The 18,679-nt window shown below is 43.9% G+C and overlaps 1 protein-coding gene across 1 annotated transcript in view; it reads right to left on the bottom strand.

Moving 5' to 3' along the window:
- The window catches only part of LOC308302213 (C3a anaphylatoxin chemotactic receptor-like), a gene marked incomplete at both ends in the record, with an annotated part of 1,595 nt that extends 551 nt beyond the window's left edge, over positions 1 to 1,044 (bottom strand). Inside the window, 2 exons of the mRNA XM_080746471.1 lie at positions 1 to 525; positions 996 to 1,044. The exon at positions 1 to 525 is cut by the window's left edge and continues 551 nt beyond it. Of these exons, the coding sequence (XP_080602597.1) occupies positions 1 to 525; positions 996 to 1,044 (574 nt within the window). The remainder of the gene's footprint in view (positions 526 to 995) is intronic.
- Between the last annotated feature and the right edge of the window lie 17,635 nt (positions 1,045 to 18,679).

Below are 18,679 nucleotides of genomic sequence, written 5' to 3'. Positions count from 1 at the left end.
AGCTGAGAGCCAGGGCCAGCACCCAGACACCCAGACTCACCCAAGACGCCTTCCTGACACTGTGGTGGTTCTGGGCCCACACTGGACACACCACGCTTAAACATCTGTCAACACTGATGACCACCAGGGTGTAGATGCTGGCGTACATGTTCATGTAGAAAACGATAGCGTCCACTTTGCACATGAATCTTTCAAAAGGCCAGTGGCCTTCCAGAGCTAGGTCTGTGATTCTCAGGGGCAGGAAGGCTGTGACGATGAAGTCGGCCACAGCGAGGTTGAGATACCAAACGGTGTTGACAGTTTTCTTCATTTTGAAGCCCGTCACCCAGATGACAACACCGTTCCCCAACACGCCGAGTACAAAGACCAGGCTGAAAGTGACCGCGGTCACGATGATGATGTTTTTTATGAAGTCAGGAAGACCAGGATGGACCAGTGGGGGCTCATAATCATGGGGCTCATAATCATCGTCCACATCCTCGTCATACTCAGCAGTTGTGTTCATGATCTCCATCGTCCTGAAACCTAGAATAACAAAACAAAGGTATATGGTATATGATGTTCACTGAAAAAAAGAAAAAGCATACAGTTTTCAAAGTTTCTTTGTTGCACCCAGAGTTACATTATAAAAGGTGCTACAAATAAAGATCATTATTTTTTTTTTTCCTGTCCAAAGTGGTTCTGAAAATAAATAGCAGACGTAGAAAACACATCGTCTCTTCGGGTGGGGGGGGGGGTGGGGGGGGGGGTGGGGGGGGGGGCCTGAGAACTACTGATTTAGAAGTCATTTTGTAGAATCGGCCTCAGGCCTTAACTGGTTAGTTGCTCTGTATTCTATCATCGCAAGTCTACATAATAAATAAAATAAAATAAAAGCATAGCTACCTGTTTCAGAGAGTTGAAGAGTCTTGGTGTTGAACAGAGAGTTGAACAGACGTCAGTCAGAGAACAGTGTTGTTCAGTGTGAGCTCAGTGATCTCTGAGCAGAATCTTACTGTACATGGATGTTGTCATGTCCTTGTTGTTGAGCACGAACCTCTCCATGTTGTAACTCTATTCTTCTCATAAATGAACGCCTACTCGCACATCGCACGTTGTGACGAAACTATGACTGCATCAGAGCCATTGGAACGCCATGGTTATTATGATAATAAATAATAACCAGTAAGACTCCCTAATTGGGAGATAACTGACCGTCAGATCGCATGTATACACACAGACATTTTCCATTTTGCACATGACTGCAGCAATGCAACTCTAGTTGCAACTCCTCACAACTGCAACTGGGGATTTACATGTTGCAAGTGGTTGCAGTCGGTGCGGTCTGGCCTTAAAGGAGAAGTTCACCCCCAAAATGAGACTTGAATTCAATAATATATTTATATATATATATATATATATATATATATATATATATATATATATATATATATAGACAAACATGTTATTATAGTAAATCTATACCTCCATTGATTCCGGATAGGGGACCCAAATGCATTTGGGTCTCCATCCGGAATCAGTGAGGCTACATATTGTAACCAAATTATTGTCTTAAGAATGCGACTAAAAACCAAAATATTATTGAACTCAAGTCTCCATGGTGTGAGTAATCTATAGGAGAACATTTTGGTGGTGAACTACTCCTTTAATTATATCAGACTCTCCACCCACAAAAGACGCACAGAAACACACTAAAAAACATGACTTGTTTTGCAATTTAATAACTAAAACTAAGACCAAGAATTAATGTCCGCGTTTCCCAAAGCGGCCATGAAGGCCATGGCCGTCGTTGCCCCTCAGTTTGGCCTTGTGCCCCTCAAACCAATGGCATGACCTGAGGCCACAGTGGCCTTAATGCCCCAACTGAGCTGACTGTACCACTTTCTCCTCTGTCTCTGTCGGGTCAATATGTAGACAGTGGACACCGTTGTCTCTTTCTTGTCATGTAGACACCGGTGTCTCTTTCTTGTCATGTAGACACCAGTGTCTCTTTCTTGTCATGTAGACACCAGTGTCTCTTTCTTGTCATGTAGACACCAGTGTCTCTTTCTTGTCATGTAGACACCAGTGTCTTGTTGAGATTCTGAAATCTTAACTCTCCAGAGTCCCCATTTTTAAACCGATCCAGTGACTTTGAATGGTGCAAGGCTGAGCATGGATCAGATTCTAAAGACAATCATTTATCTATTTCATTGCAGATTAGGCCCTTAAATTCAACACATTCTAAAATCTTGTTTTATTTGATTGCCTTCCTGCCCTGGTGTTTGGCCTTTGTGCCCTCAAAAAATGGACAACACTAAAGGCCAAGTGACCTTGCCCCTAAAATGATTAAATCCAAGGCCTGGTAGTGACCCAAACAGCCTGCGCAGGCACCTGTCAATCAAGGCTTTCGGGAAACCGGTGTGAGAGTGTACAATGGAACAAGGTCAAGGTCAAGGTAAACTTTATTGTCCACAGGGGACATTTTTCTTGGGCTTTCACCCCTGCTGCAGCCACACATAAAACATCAATGACAAATACATACTAGAAATACATGCAGAGGGGGACACAACATTACACACATGCACAAACAGTAGTTAATCTAATCTCACAGTCAGTGCTGTTTCAGATCCTCGTTCAACGCTTTATAGTTGACACAGGGACAAAGGATTTTTTAAACCTGATATAGTGCTATGTACCGGTAGGTTCACTATACCTTCTGCCAGAGGGCAGAAGTACAAATTCTCCATGTAAAACATGGGTAGGATCACCAACTATTTGTTGAGCCTGTCTTAGTGTGGTCTGCTCATAAATGGACTGCAGAGAGGGGAGTTGTCTTGCTCCTATGATCTTCCCTGCAGTCTGCACCAATCTCAACAATTTGGACTTTGGAGATTACCAAACCAAACTGTGATGCCAAATCTGACCAGGCTTTCCAAGACCACTCGGTAGAATACCAAATGGCTGCGACGATGGCTGAGAGCACACCTTACGAATGGCTCCAGGAAACCCATCGTAAGGAGGATTTTAGAAGCAAACCCCTTTCCCGCAACTATCCCACGGGTGCTGCAGAACTGTCTTACGATGGCTTTTTTAAGGGGTGCCTGCGGCACCCGTAAGCACCCTTTGTAGAAAACTGAGCACTATAACTGAGTATAACTATGAAATTATATTTTTAAAAAGCTATCTAAGTCTAGTGGATGGCAGAGAAGGCTATTCTACACACCTGCTATACAAAATAAACAAGTGAACTATATATTTATAAATAGCCTATAAGAAAGAAAAAAATAAAAATAAAAAGGTGAACTAATAGGCCTATGTTTTATGTTATGCGTTTCGCTTGCTTTGATATACGGTAGGCTACAGAGAAATAGCGCACCACAACACAACACACACTTACATAAAAAAGAACAAGCTTATAGGTCCCTGGACTCGTGGCCCCAGTAAAATGATCTGCATTGATGGGCGGCATTGGTCACAGAACCCGGAGAACCGACTCGCCAGTCCAACACACAATACATCGTGCCAACACAGCACTGAGCTAAAGAGGCAAGGCTGTTATATTTAAGTTTGAAAGTTAGGAACAAAGGCCTGGGCCACAGGGTAGTGGTCCAGGCACCTATAGGCTGGTAATTCAGACCAGCCTTGCAGCGTCATACCGGTAGGTTCGATTCCTGATCCTGACGACCTTTGCTGCGTGTCACCCCCCCCCCCCCCCCCTGATAATTGAGAGCCTCGGGTTCGAATCCCGCTTCAGCGTATCGATAGGTCTATCAAGGACACCAGCGAGTTTCATATTGGTAACCAATGCTCTAGAACAGGGGTTCCCTTAGCATCGTGAGGCGTTGTGTGCTTGTAGATCGGCTGTTTTCACTAGTTTTGTGCGACAGTCTTGTATGATGAAGCAGGGCTTTGCTTTACCAAAAGACGTACACATTTGAAACTTGTAGATACGAGGTTTCTGCCCGACAGTGACAATATTTTAGTGATTATGTTGCGAGGAAAACGTTGAGATAATAGCCATTTTGGTTAGAACTGACTGAAAATAACTTTGTACTTCAAGTTTAAAATGATACTGAATATTTATTCAAGTGTCCAAATAAATTCCATTTATTTTCAAATGAATATAGTGTCATAGTAGCCTATATAAAATATTAATAAATATTTATGACAAGCAGTTAAGTCACATAGGCCTATAGAGTTTAAAATCAAAACAGGTTTTTGTGCAGTCAGTTATACCAACAGCACTTAAATCTTGCAGGTAGAGTTTCAAATTAAAACAAGGGGTTTGTGCCGTCAGTTTAGCCGCTAACAACAGCGCTAAAAGTTTGTTAATTTTCAGTGTTGTTTTATTGATGGGCCGAGTACAATCACACAAACCAACAGCTGAAATTAATTTGGGAGCGCAGCTGCTGTGTCCTCGAAGCCCAGAGCCATTCAAGGGGAGTTTCAGGGAGAGTTGCATCATCTCTGTTCACATGGGGCCAGAGTTGGCAGAACTCTCTAATACAAGGCTCTGGCCAGCCTAAGGGCATGCTTAGGTTGTTTTGAGAGAGGCGCTTACGAGCGCGTTTGAGAAACACGTCATCGTGAGGACCGCAGCCTTACGAAGGGCTTCGTACGACCTGCGCTTTGGGAAACGCAGCCATTATTTACAATTTTGATAACAAATACAAACTAGACAATAAATCTTCATCATGGAGCGCCTACAAAATATTTTTGTAAAAACATAGGGTTTTTAAAAAATATATATAAAGAAAATGTTTATATAAAAAGTTTTTAAATAAATGTATTATTAAAACATGTATTTTGACCTTATAGGCCTTTGAACTGTAACATATGTAATGTTGATTTTTGCCGTTTAAATGATGTATGATGTATGCAGAAATGTAGTCATTATTGCTGGCTTTCGGACCTTGGCTAATTGAAGGGCCAACCCCTGTTACCCATGTATGTCAGCCATTTTGTAGGCGCTCCATGGTATGAACCTGACGAAGATGTATTGACATGGAAATGTTGTCACTTTTGCCTGCACCCTGAAACCAATAAAGAAGGCTTTAAAAGTCATCACTGCTTTGGGACAGAATGAGCTCTCTTTAGTCAGTCGCGCACCAAAAGAGTTGATCCGCTGGTGACAATATTTTGGTGTGTGCGCACCCTAAAAGAGTATTTCTATAATATGGCAGTATTGATACTTTTGCTTAGGTAAAGAATGTGAGTACTTTTTCCACTTTGTAGAAGTTCAATATGTAGAAGTCCCGTTCCTGAGATGCGCCGGACCGGCCTGAACTAGGCTAGAGGCGCGCTGGACACTCCTCATGCTGAGTTTAAATCTAGTCTAGAATTTGCTGAACTAAATGTAGGAGAAGTCTCAGATTTAACAGTTTTAACTGGTTGGGCAGTGGTGGAAAAAGTACTCACATTCTTTACCTAAGTAAAAGTATCAATACTGCCATATAGAAATACTCTTTTAGGGTGCACACCAGCGGATCAACTCTTTTGGTGCGCGACTGACTAAAGAGAGCGCATTCTGTCCCAAAGCAGTGATGCGCCTGTCAGTCACTTCCTGGACAGAGGGGAAAAACCGGAGCTCCAGGATAAACCCAAGGTCGGCGCGGTACGTACAATATCCTCCACTGACATGAAAACCCTAACCCTAACCCATTGAAATGCATTGGCGGAATGCGGATTCCACTCTCTTAGGTATTTTGGTATGTGGGCAGTGGGCACCCTAACAAGTAAAGGGTTAGGGTTACACACACACACACACACACACACACACACACAAAGGAAGAGTGTGTGTGTGTGTGTGTGTGTGTGTGTGTGTGTGTGTGTGTGTGTGTGTGTGTGTGTGTGTGTGTGTGTGTGTGTGTGTGTGTGTGTGTGTGTGTGTGTTTTTTTGTCGTATTCCTAAGACAATAATTTGATTCTAATACATTTAACCCCATTGATTCCGGATGGAGACCCAAATCCACTTGGGTGTCCATCCAGAATCAATGTTCCCACAAAGAGTGTCCTCAAAAGATTGGCTTTGGAATGTGACAAAAACAGGAACGTGCAGAGAATGTTAGCGAGGTACTGTAGGGGCTGGAATTTCTAAAAGGGCCTTTCGGTGAAACATGTTGAAAATAGCAGACATCCAAGCTCACAAAGCGTCGCAGGGCAACGCGTTGTGAGCTTTGAGGTCTGCTATTTCAGTGCTGGGCGGCGCGTTGTGAACTTGTTGGTCTGCTATTTTCGGTGCTTGATACCACCGAACTGAACTGAGCATAATCAAGTCAATACTGTAGAGTACAGCATGGTTTTCTACACAGAGAGGGCAAATTCTTCCAACATAAGAGTTTGGACAAGGCAATTCTCTTGAATGCTGCCTTCAGGTGTGGCATGGAAAGAGGGGCATTTCCACTATTCCACTTGTTCCACCCGATCCACTATTTCAGCTTGTAGATCAACTATTTTCTCTGTTTGTTTTGGGGGCGAAAAGAGAAAATGTTTGAAAATGTTTGTCTAACGACATCCCCAAAACAGAGATGTCACGTTGAAAGTGATTCATAAATCAATGGTTGCATACAATTAAGTGATAAATGAATTAAGGATTGCATTGACCAATTAAACTCTTATGTAAATTGGAGCATGTGTCACATGTACAATAGTTGAAATCAGATTAATCTGCAAAAACAATTCAGATTTTGGGTACAAAATTAACCCAAAAATGAACACACCATTTTCCAAAAGCCAGGGTAAACAAGTGTCTCTTGTCCTTCAGTGCAGGGGCGTCAATTGGGTATGGCAGGGGTATGCAGCTGCCATACCCTGGGTCCAGGGGGGAAAATAAAAGTTACTTTTAAAAGGATCCCTGGCTAATACGACAAATATGCCTTAATACATTATAATTGTCCTCTATAACTACCATGTAACATTAAAAATACCTTAAATATTAAATGTTTTTATTTCTTCTAGAAATATAGCTAATCTTTCACTCGTAAAAATAAAAACACACAAACACATTTGAAATATTAATGCTCATATTAACCATAGGAAGTATTATGTTTGTTTTTATTTGCACATGCAGGCCATAAATTCCATAGGGATAGATCACACATGACATTTATGACATCATCAACTTGCGACAGGCATTTCCCCTATTGAGTGAAAGATTAGCTATTTCTAGAAGAAATAAAATATTTAAGGTGTTTTTAATTTTGCATTGTAGTTATAGAGGACAATTAAAATCTATTAAGGCATATTTGTTGTATTAGCCAGGGATCTTTTTAAATATAAATCTCTTTGTCTATCTGTTCTGGTTATTATGTTGTTAAATCACAGTAAAATAACTAAAATGCTAAATTTAACAAACTGATCACGGTATTATAATTATATTCTCCACGCTTGTATTCTCCCCATCTTGACAAAATGGTATATTCCCAGTTTCCGCAGGTCAGCTGCACAGGTGCAAATCATTATTGTTAATTGTAGCACGTTTACTAACATGCCAAGTTTATCTGCACTTGAACAACCGTTCCAGGCTGCCATATCCAGCCCAAGAAACCATAGAAACAGGGGAGAAAATACAATGTACTTCTTAAGATAAATGTATCATGCCTGTTGCTAAGGTAGGGCAACATGACTGGTGTCTTGCATGCGCGCCTTAAGATACCAGTCATGTTGCCATACCTTAGCTTTTTCTGAACTGTTGCCACTTTGCTTCAGTGTGGACTTGAAGGACTCCAGCGTTGGCATCTGATGGCTCGCCGTGGTCCGTGGAGACAGCGTTCCAGAGGCTGGAAGCACTATCACAGAGGGGATGTGCAGAGAACAGGGACGTGCTGGCCATTGGGAAAAGCGGGACAACTCCCGAACGGCCGGTTCATTATTGGCCGGTCCAGGCCGGGCCATTAGGAAAAAAATCAACTGTTTGCACAAAAGTAAAAATTTAACTGTTTGCACAAAAGTAGTGAAAACAGCAGATCTACAAGCACACAACGCCTCGCACCGCGAGGCGTTGTGTGCTTGTAGATCGGCTGTTTTCACTAGTTTAAATCAATTTTTTTTTTACAAGTTTTCCACCCAACAACAACGAAATATAGGCCTAATTCATGTAATTGGCACACTGGCTTGTCACTTGTCATGATCTGAAATGGCAAATCTTTGAGTAGCAGCAGCACTATAGAGAGAGATCTCTCTATAGCGCGCAATGAGGGCCTCTCCAACTCTTTTTCCCGGGCTGAATCAGGGGCCCAGCACGTCCCTGGCAGAGAATACTAGAGAGGCAGGGTCTGACATTTCTAAAAGGGCCTTTTGGTGGAAACATCGGTGCCTGATATACCACACTGAACTAAGCATAATCAAGTCAATGCTGGAGATGTGGCGTAACGGCATGGATTTCTACACAGAGAGGGCAATTCTTTCAACATAAGATGCTGCGTTCAAGGCACTGCAGAAGTAATCTGTTACAAGTAAATGTCCAGAATTCAAAATGTCCTTGTCCAAAGTATGAAAGTGTTGGCGTCATCGAAATGTACTTGAAGTACCAAAAGTACAAGTACAAAATATTTGAAAATAGACGATATACAAGCTCACAAGCTGTAAGCTTGTAGATCTGCTATGTTCAAATAGCATATACAGTAGGTATACAATAGGGCTGAAGTGGTTAATGTATGTTTTATTTTATAATGTTATAATTTATATCTACAAAGTAACAAGAGACTAAAGTTTTCTAATAAATGTATGGAGTAAAAGCACAACATTTGGATCTGAGATGTCGTGAAGTAGTATTGGAAATTGGAAATACGCAAGCAAAGTACAAATAACTCAAAATTGTACTCAAGTACAGTACTTCATATTTTCAGTTCATATTTGAGATTGTAATTAGAGAAAGAAAGGATGAGTGTTAAAATGTTTTAATTTACTTTTTCTATCGTTTCGGCGATTTTAATGATTTTGATTTCAGTAGATGGGGGCTTGCGTACAAGTGGCTAAATGTGACTTTTTAGACACAATAAGCCAATTCCTGAGATGCACCACAATCTTTAATGGGCAGATGTGACTTATGGGGGCACAACCATGAGAAAAGGTTCTAAAAGACAAACTGTTTTTTGCAAAAGCGTCATGTCCCTGGTTGTGACAAAAATGAGATTGTTACTAAAAGTTGAGGATGTCGATGTCATGTATTCTATTTTTAAGAATTGACACCAGCTCAGAGACTTGGCTTGTGTCACTGGCTTGGAAGGTACTAAACCGAATATTTGAGCCAACTGACACCCAAATTGTTGGAACTTGGAATTGATCAGCAATGCTTAAATGGGATCATATTTCTTGATCCAAATGAGGAAAAGGAAAATTCTCAGTCTGGGGGACTGCGTTATGTTCATTATGACTAGGACAATTGACAGTATTTTGATTTCTTAGGTAGGTAGTTCTAAACTGGTTTGCTGTATAAGCAGAACAGGCCCCCACTTGGCAAGAAATCGTCGGCTTATTGTGTTTAATTTAGTAGTTTAGTTTACTGATTTTGTCTACAAGGGATCTTCAACAGGGGGTCCGGGACCCCTAGGGGGTCCTCAGAGTTACTACAGGGGGTCCTCCAAATCTTCCAGTCGTTTTTATATTAGCAACTTGTACCCTAGTGTCCATATTCTGAGAACTGTAGCCAAAAATAGCTGATCTTCAAGCTCACAACGCCTCGCAGCGTGAGGCGTTGTGAGCTTGTAGATCAGCTATTTGGTGGAGGTTTGGTGTAGAGGGGAAAAAGAGCAGACTAAGTACAGAGTGAAAGGTCAAGTTTATTAAGTATTGACGGTTCAAGTGGTTAAATATCTGAAAACACAAATTGACATGAATCCAAAATACACTGATGATTGTGCTGTCAAACAATGAAACTATATGGAATCTATGAAAAGGTTGTGGGGGTACCTGCTTCATGTCTCTCTCAACTAAGGGGTCCTTAGCCTGAAAACGTTGAAGACCCCTGCATTATGGTATACTTTACTTTAGCTATTCATAGGCATAGCAGATATATTGCAGAATGCAGACATAGCAGATCTACAAGCTCATAGTGTGGCTATGAGCTTGTAGAACTGCTATTATTATATAGTCATGAAAATGTGTGCACATTTTTGAATAGGCCTATATTTTTTTTAAAGCTAACTTTTGTAACTGAAATCCTTGCGTCTGGGGGTCCCTCGAACTAAATATTTTAGGATGGGGGTCTGCAAATACATATGATTCTGTGGTTTCTAGATCAGAGGTCTTCAACAGGGGGTCAGGGACCCCTAGGGGGTCCTCAGAGTTACAACAGGGGGTCCCCCAAATCTTTGTGAAAAAATAGAGGGGAAAAAAGAGCAGACTAAGTACAGAGTAAGGTCAAGTTTATTAAGCATTGACGGTTCAAGTGGTTAATTATCTGAAAACACAAATCGACGATGATTGTGCTGTCAAACAATGAAACTATATGGAATCTATGAACAGGTTGTGGGGGTCCCTGCTTCATCTCTCTCTCAACTAAGGGGTCCTTGGCCTGAAAACGTTGAAGACCCCTAGCTGGTCTACAACATTGTATTATGGCGGTGCCTTGATGACACCAAAACGTCTGATTTTACGCTTGGTTGCGAGCTGAATATAGCCGATCTAAAAGCAGAGTATGTGAGCTTGAAGATCTGCTCATTTCAGAGCGCAACACCCGAGCGCAAACCAAAAATAAAATGACTTGTCTTTTAGTCCTACTGGACCTCTTCTCTGTCATTTTAGTCCAGTTTTTATTTGTTGATGAAATTGTCATAGATTCGTTTTTATTTAGTTTTGGTTTGATTTATTCGAAATTTGCATAGAAAAAGGTACAGTTTTCATGACGGTACAGTTCACTGGTACAAGGTCAACTAAAAGGAGATCCTAGAAAATACTAGGCTTATTTAAAAGGTGTAGTTTTCATCAGTGAAAAAAATGGTTCTAATATCTACAAAGCATGAATATTCACCAGTGTCTCGCATATTGCACACACACACACACGCGCACGCACGCGCGCACACGCACACGCACACACACACAACCTAGAGCAAACTTCTTCTTCTTGTTGAAAGAACAGAAAGCAGAACGAATTAGCCTTTGGGCAACTTCAAAGCAGAAGAGGTGTGTGTGTGTGTGTGTGTGTGTGTGTGTGTGTGTGTGTGTGTGTGTGTGTGTGTGTGTGTGTGTGTGTGTGTGTGTGTGTGTGTGTGTGTGTGTGCGTGCGTGTGCATGGTGATGTGTCCTTCAAAATGATTTTTAATCAGGTCTAATGGGTTAGTGTGATATTTGTTCAACTCCAACACAACTCAAACACAACTCTTTGCCACACAAACATTTGAAATATTGATTTGACGCCTAGGAAGTATTACGTTTGGTTTTATTTTCACATGCATGCCATAAATTCCATATAGGGATAGACCATACATGGTTCTATGACATCATCAACTTGCGACGGGCATTTCCCCTATTGAGTGAAAGATTAGCTATTTCTAGAATAAATAAACTATTTAAGGTGTTTTTAATTTTACATTGTAGTTATAGAGGACAATTATAATATATTAAGGCATATTTGTCGTATTAGCCAGGGATACCTTTAAGAATGAGGAGTGCCAGACCGCCGGCTATGGGGATCCCGATGATGACCACATGATATAATGTTTTACTGAGCTTTGACTCGGCAGGACATTCACATAATGAGCACAGGAAAATGTGGCGATAACAGTTGCTATGATTTCGAAGAGGTGACCTGATTGGCTGGCCAGTGAACTACTTTTCCTGAGCCGGTAGATGATGACAGAATAGCAGGAGACGATGACAGTGAAAGGGACCACGAATCCCATGAGGAAGCCAGGGATGATCATGACCCCAGATGTAAATATCCACAACTGACCATGCGTGTCTTTATCATAGTCAGAGGACTGTGTCCCCCTAAAGATGAAGACAGGGGAGCTTAGAGCCAAGGCCAGCAACCAGACATGCAGACTCACCCAAGACGCCTTCCTGACACTGCGGTGGTTCTGGGCCCACACTGGACCAAGGAAGATTTTGTAGGACTTAAAATATTCCATACAATGTTTTGGTCAAATTGTCTTCAAGTAAAAACATAAAGTGTCTCTGGGACACAGACCTGGTTGATGTGTCCTTGAGCAAGGCATTGTACCTGTCATTGCTCATTAACGTTTAAGTTGCTCTAGAGATGACTGTTACAAAATGAATGTCCAACTTGTCCTTTACATCTTCAGGGAAAAACAAGAAGAATCAGATACACCTAAAGTAGACACTGGAGGTGTTTTAAGTCAATCCTTCAACCCAAGATGTTCAGAGAGGAATGGGTCGATCTCACAGAGGATGTTTATCATGATTGAACTTGCAGCAGATCCTTTGTTCTTCACTGCATCCAGGACAAAACGGGCCTTGTCACCTCTCAACTGCACTCCGTTGGCCTCTTCCAGCTCAGAGTCGTTTAACACCTTCTTCACCAGAAGTTCATCAAGGAGACATTTGAGACTGGCTTGTGAAATACCTTTGATGAAGTTGATCCTCACAGCAAACAGTCTCTCTCCTGGAAGACTCTGTGTGATGAAAATAGAAATCAACTCTTTAAGAATCATCAACAGGTTTTGATGAATCTACTTGATGACAGGGCTGTTTGATAACATGAAAGTACTGTATGACCCTTTCAGTGTGTCAGTGTCTGTATGAATAATGGATGAGACAAGTGTCCTTGTGTCTGGAGTAAACCACTGTTGTTCATTTAGGTTTTAACTAGACCGTCTGTCTGCTTGGCCACCGGCCCACTGGGTAGCAATGCAAGTTGGGATTGAAGAAAGAAAGGTCCATTAAAAGATAACTTTTCTTTTCTAGTCTTTGTTGTGAACGTTTCTTTTCTTTTTTAAATATATTGTTTTAAACAATAATAACTGGTGGAAATAACTAAGTAGGTTTACTACATATTGGATGCAAATATTGGATCCTCTACATTTGAAAGCTTTAGTTACTAGTTTTACAAAACACAGGATAAGATGTTAATTTCCTTTGTGCAGGCACATGCGTGTGAGAGTGTGTGTGTGTGTGTGTGTGTGTGTGTGTGTGTGTGTGTGTGTGTGTGTGTGTGTGTGTGTGTGTGTGTGTGTGTGTGTCATCTGCAAGGGAGGGGGGGGGGCTGGGGATAGTTTTTAATCTAGGACGCATCATCAGTAGTGTTCCTCCAGGTCTTAGGGTGTTACGGCCATTATACACTATACACCCTCTCCGGAGGCGGCCAGCTCAGGGTCATGAGTCCCGAACTTGCGTCATTTCCAATTAATCATGAGAGTATCGTTCATCTTATTGATGGCAGACTTCTCATGGGACTGTGCAAGGCAGGGGCGTCCTTTTCCCTGAGTCAAGCCTATAGGCTGACCGCATACCTCCTGGCTCCAGTTTAGGCATTTAGCAGAAGCTCAATGCCCAAACTGGAAGCTCCCAATCCAAGCGACCCACAACAAGCAAAGCAATACAATACGCAATACAACCATCAAAGTGATTAAGCAAGAGGATAGCGTTATGCCATCTCCCCATGGGACTTAATCAACATCAATACCCAAACTGGAAGCTCCAAATCCAAAGCGACCCACAACAAGCAAAGCAATACAATAACCAATAAGCAATACAACAATCAAAGTAGATAGATAGATAGATACCTTTATTATCCCAAGGGGGAAATTTAGTTGTCCAGTAGTAGCACAGCAGTATACAGTTATTTACAAAGTTACAGAGACGTAAGAAAGATAGATAAGAGGGAAAAAAACAAAACAAAGACAAGAGCAGTACAGTACCAATAAGGAGAAGGTGCATCAATAGAGGGGGCGAATAATATATAAGAATATATACATAAAGTGTCTTGCAAAAGAGACCATAGCAGTCAATGCTAGTTAGTGCAAACAAGTATCTCACTGTCAATGTTAAACAAAGCAAAAATACTCAGAAACTACCAACACTAACAACCTAATAGTGCAGTGTCAAAAATCAGTGCGAAAAAAAGAAGAAACTAGGAAGCGTGTCACCGCAAGGCGCACATGAGCACTCTTCCTGGAAGGTCCTTAGAGGTCAAAGTCAATACAGCAATTGTTCCTTAGAGGTCAAAAGTCAATATAGCAATGGTTCCGTAAGTCTAAGTTAGGAAGGGAGACCTTTTCAAGCGTCCGTTATGTGTCTCGTTGTACAGCTTAAGGGCAGCCGGTACAAAAGATTTTCCTAATCTCTCACATCTGGGTAGGAAAAGCGGTCGTTTCCGCTCTTACTCCAGTAACTGGTGATCTCTAGATGGAGGGGGTGGGAGGAGTTCTCCAAGATGGAATCTAGCTTCTTCGCAGTGCGCACCCTGGTTACTTCCTCCACCCCCTGCAGAGAGGACCCAACGACAGAGCCTGCTTTCTTCACCAGTCTGTTTAGGTTAAACGTGTCACCTGCTCTGTTGTTGCCACCCCAGCATGTTATGCCAAAAAAGAGGACACTTGCCATGACAGACTGATAGAACATCTGTAGCATCCTATTGCACACCCCAAACGATCTCAGTCTTCTCAGGAGGAATAGCCTGCTTTTCCCCTTGCTGTGAATCGCCTGCGCGTTGTCCGACCAGTCCAGTGAACTATTCAGGTGTACTCCGAGGAATTTGTAGTTATCCACGAGCTCAACCACCTCACCGTTAATGGTGCTTGGCACCGGGGGGACTCTCTTGGAGGTGCGGAAGTCCACCACCATCTCCTTAGTCTTGCTTGCGTTGAGCTTGAGATGGTTGTCCTCGCTCCACTGCACAAAGTCCCTAACCACACCATCGTGCTCAGCCGTGTTGTCACCCGAGATCTTGCTGATCACTACGGTATCATCTGAGAACTTCTGCAGATGACAGGTCTTGGAGTTGAAGCGGAAGTCCGATGTATAGAGAGTGAACAGGAAGGGTGAGAGCACAGTTCCTTGAGGGGCCCCCGTGTTGCTCACCAGCACATCGGACTGACAGCCCTGCAGTCTCACAGACTGTGGTCTTTCTGAAAGGTAGTCTGTGATCCATGCCACAAAGCCCTTGTCCACCCCCATCAGCGTAAGCTTCTCCGCAAGCAGAGACGGTTGGATAGTGTTGAAAGCACTGGAGAAGTCAAAAAACATAATTCTGACTGTGCTGCCCAGATCTTCCAGATGGGTGAGAGACTTATGGAGCATGTAGGTGATGGCGTCATCAACCCCAATATCAGCCTGGTAGGCAAACTGAAGGGGGTCCAGGTGATCACTGACCGCCGGTCTCAGTAGGTTCAGAACCAGCCGTTCAAAGACCTTCATGACCTGTGATGTCAGGGCGACTGGTCTGTAATCATTGAGGACCGAGGGATGGGTCTTCTTAGGCACTGGGACAATGCAGGAGGACTTCCACAGCTGTGGTACCTTCCCCGTCCTCAGGGAGAGGTTGAAGAGATGCGTGAGGGGGACAGCAAGCTGCTCCGCGCAAGCCTTAAGCACCTTAGAGTTGATGTTATCAGGTCCTGCTGCTTTCCTGGTGTTGACTTTTCCGAGTTGGCGCCTCACTTGCTCGGTGGTGAGAAACAGGGTGGGTGGGGGGGGGGGGGGGGGGGGGGGGGGGGGAGATGGTGCAGGGGAAGAGAGAGGGCGGCAACCGAGGTCACCGTTTGACCCAGCCGCTGCTTGTTGAACATTAACAGGAGCACCGTCAAACCGATTGAAAAAACGGTTCATCTCGTTTGCCAGCTCCTCCGTGCCTGACAAAAGTGATTAAGCATGCATGAGAATAGCGTTATGCCACCTCCTCATGAGACTTAATCAACATCAATACCCAAACTGGAAGCTCCAAATCCAAAGCGACCCACAACAAGCAAAGCAATACAATAAGCAATAAGCAATACAACAATCAAAGTGATTAAGCATGCATGAGAATAGCGTTATGCCACCTCCTCATGAGACTTAATCAACATCAATACATCAACTGCATAGAGATATCAATCCAGAACAAAGAACAAATCGTATATACCTATACGAACGCTATCTAGCTTGGTTACTTTGGGGCCCAGCAGGGGTCCTTCCTCCTCATAAAAAGCCACTGGCTGCTTCTTTCGGCTGCCTCCGATGCAGCTTTGATGGCTGACCGCTGGCTTTGGCCTCTAATTCCCAGGTCTGCAAAGAGCCTGGTTGTAGATCTTGCCACAAACCCTCTGCATCCCACCTCCACTGGGCGGACTTCAGCGTTCCAGCCGCGCTGTTGTGCTTCAGCCGCGAGCTCTGCATAGCGTAGGTGTTTCCGCTCGTAAGCCTCATCCACTGAGTCCTCCCAGGGTACTGTGAGCTCGATGATGTACACCTTTTTTAGAGAAGGGGACCAGAGCACCAAGTCAGGTCTCAGGGTGGTTGTAGCGATCTCTGGAGGAAACACAAGTTGTCGGCCAATATCAGCCAGCATCTTCCAGTCGCGAGCCAAACGTAGTTGGCCTCGCTCAGATGGTGTCAAGCCACTCCTGGTTACCTTTGCCCCCTCACGGACAAAGGTGGTTGCCTGTTGGTGGTTGGATGCTGGTGACGGTAGGGAGTTGGTGGCAGCTCGTTTGTCCTCCAAGGTGGAGGCAAGGATCTTTAGGACTTGGTTGTGGCGCCATGTGTAACGTCCCTGGGCGAGACTGGTTTTGCACCCTGATAGAATGTGCCTTAGGGTGGCTGGAGTTGATCAAAGGGCACACCCCGGGTCTTCACCAAACCACTGGTGAAGGTTGACTGGTGTTGGAAGAACGTCATATGTAGCTCTTATGATAAAGCTCAACTGCCTCGCTTCCATGGCCCACATATCCTTCCAGCTGATCTTCCTCCTCTCCACACTGTCCCATCGTGTCCACTGGCCCTGTTTTGCAAGTCCCTGCTGAACATAGCCCACAATGTCAGCATGTTTGAGGGCTGCTGTTGCTTCCTCCACTGCTTTGGCTGGTGTCCATTTGCGCCCGGTTGCCAAGGTCGGTGCGTTGTTGCTCACCACTAAGTCTCTGGATTCATTCAGTGTCATCTGGAGTCTTGTTTTTGCACACTTGAACTCCTCTGTGAGACTGGTGAGGGGGAGCTTGAGGATGCCATCTCCATAGAGGCCTATGGTGGTCAGGCATCGTGGAACTCCGAGCCATTTCTTGATGTAGCCTGTGACTCCTCTTTCCAACTTCTCCACCGTTGAAATTGGGACCTCATAAACTGCAAGGGGCCACAACATCCGGGGTAGGAGGCCAAACTGAAGGCACCAGGCCTTTAGCTTTCCAGGTAGTTGTGTGTTGTCGATGGACTGCAGGCCACTGCTGATGTCTTTGCGCAGTTGTTGCACCTGGTCTTTGTCCTTCAGGCTTGAATCATACCACCTGCCAAGGCTTTTTACAGGCTGCTCAGACACTGTTGGGATTGGGTCATCGCCGATGAAGAATTTCAGGTCGGAGAGCACTCCCTTCACAATTGAGATGCTTCGTGACTTGGATGGTTTGATCTTCATGCGGGCCCAACTGATGTTCTCTTCCAGTTTTCCGAGCAGCCTCCTGGTGCATGGGACGGTGGTGGTCAACGTTGTAATGTCGTCCATGTAAGCTCTGAGCGGAGGGAGGCGCTGACCAGAGTCAACCCGCTGTCCGCCTACAACCCATTTTGAGGCTCGGATGATGATCTCCATTGCCATCGTGAATGCCAGAGGTGAGATAGTGCATCCCGCCATGATGCCTACTTCCAGGCACTGCCAAGAGGTGGTAAAGTCAGAGGTGGTAAAGCAGAACTGCATGTCTTGGAAGTAGGATTTAACCAGAGCTGTGATGGTGTCCGGTATGTAGAAGAAATCAAAGGCAGACCACAGGAGTTCATGGGGCACCGAGCCAAAGGCATTGGCAAGGTCCAGAAAGACTACATGGAGGTCCCTTCTCTCCACCTTTGCCGTTTGGATCTGGTGCCAGATCATGCTGGAATGTTCTGAGCACCCTGAGAATCCCGATATTCCTGCCTTCTGTACAGATGTGTCAATGTACTCGTTTCTTCGCAGATACTCGGACATCCTCCGAGCAATGACACTAAAGGAGATTTTGCCCTCAACGTTTAGTAGGGAGATTGGACGGAATTGGCTGATGTTCACTGCATCCTTCTCCTTTGGGATAAGGACTCCACCTGCCCTACGCCACACTTTAGGTATTATCTTCTTCTGCCATGCTGTTCTCATGAGCCTCCAGAGAAACCTCAGGACATCTGGTGCGTACTTATACACCTTGTATGGGACTCCATTTGGCCCCGGGGATGATGCCGTTCTTGCCCGACGCACTGTGTTTTCCACCTCTTTCCATGTTGGAGGACTGCAAGGCATGTGATGTTCAGGGGGGTCAATTGGTGGGATATCTGAAGGAATGGTCAGATGTTCATGCCGCCTTGGGTCAGAATGTGTTACTTTCAGATGATCTTCCAGGTCTATCTTTGTTGTTTTTAAAGCTCCACTTTTTTCCTTTGTGAAGATACTTTTAAGGAACTTGAAGGGATCTTTATAGAACCGTGTTCTAGTTTGTTCTTTCTTCCTTCTACGTTTCCGGAGGTTCTCTGCTCGGCGGAGGGATGCCAGTCGTGTTTTAATGTCACCTTGAAGTGCATTTATGCCTTCCCTTTCCACTCCAGAGGCTTTTTTCCACCGTTTCCTAAGTTGTCTTCTTTCTAGGAC

This window comes from Nannobrachium achirus, assembly GCF_963921795.1.
Source record: "Nannobrachium achirus genome assembly, chromosome: 17".
NCBI lineage: Eukaryota > Metazoa > Chordata > Actinopteri > Myctophiformes > Myctophidae > Nannobrachium > Nannobrachium achirus.
This window is presented reverse-complemented; position numbering and strand designations above follow the sequence as displayed.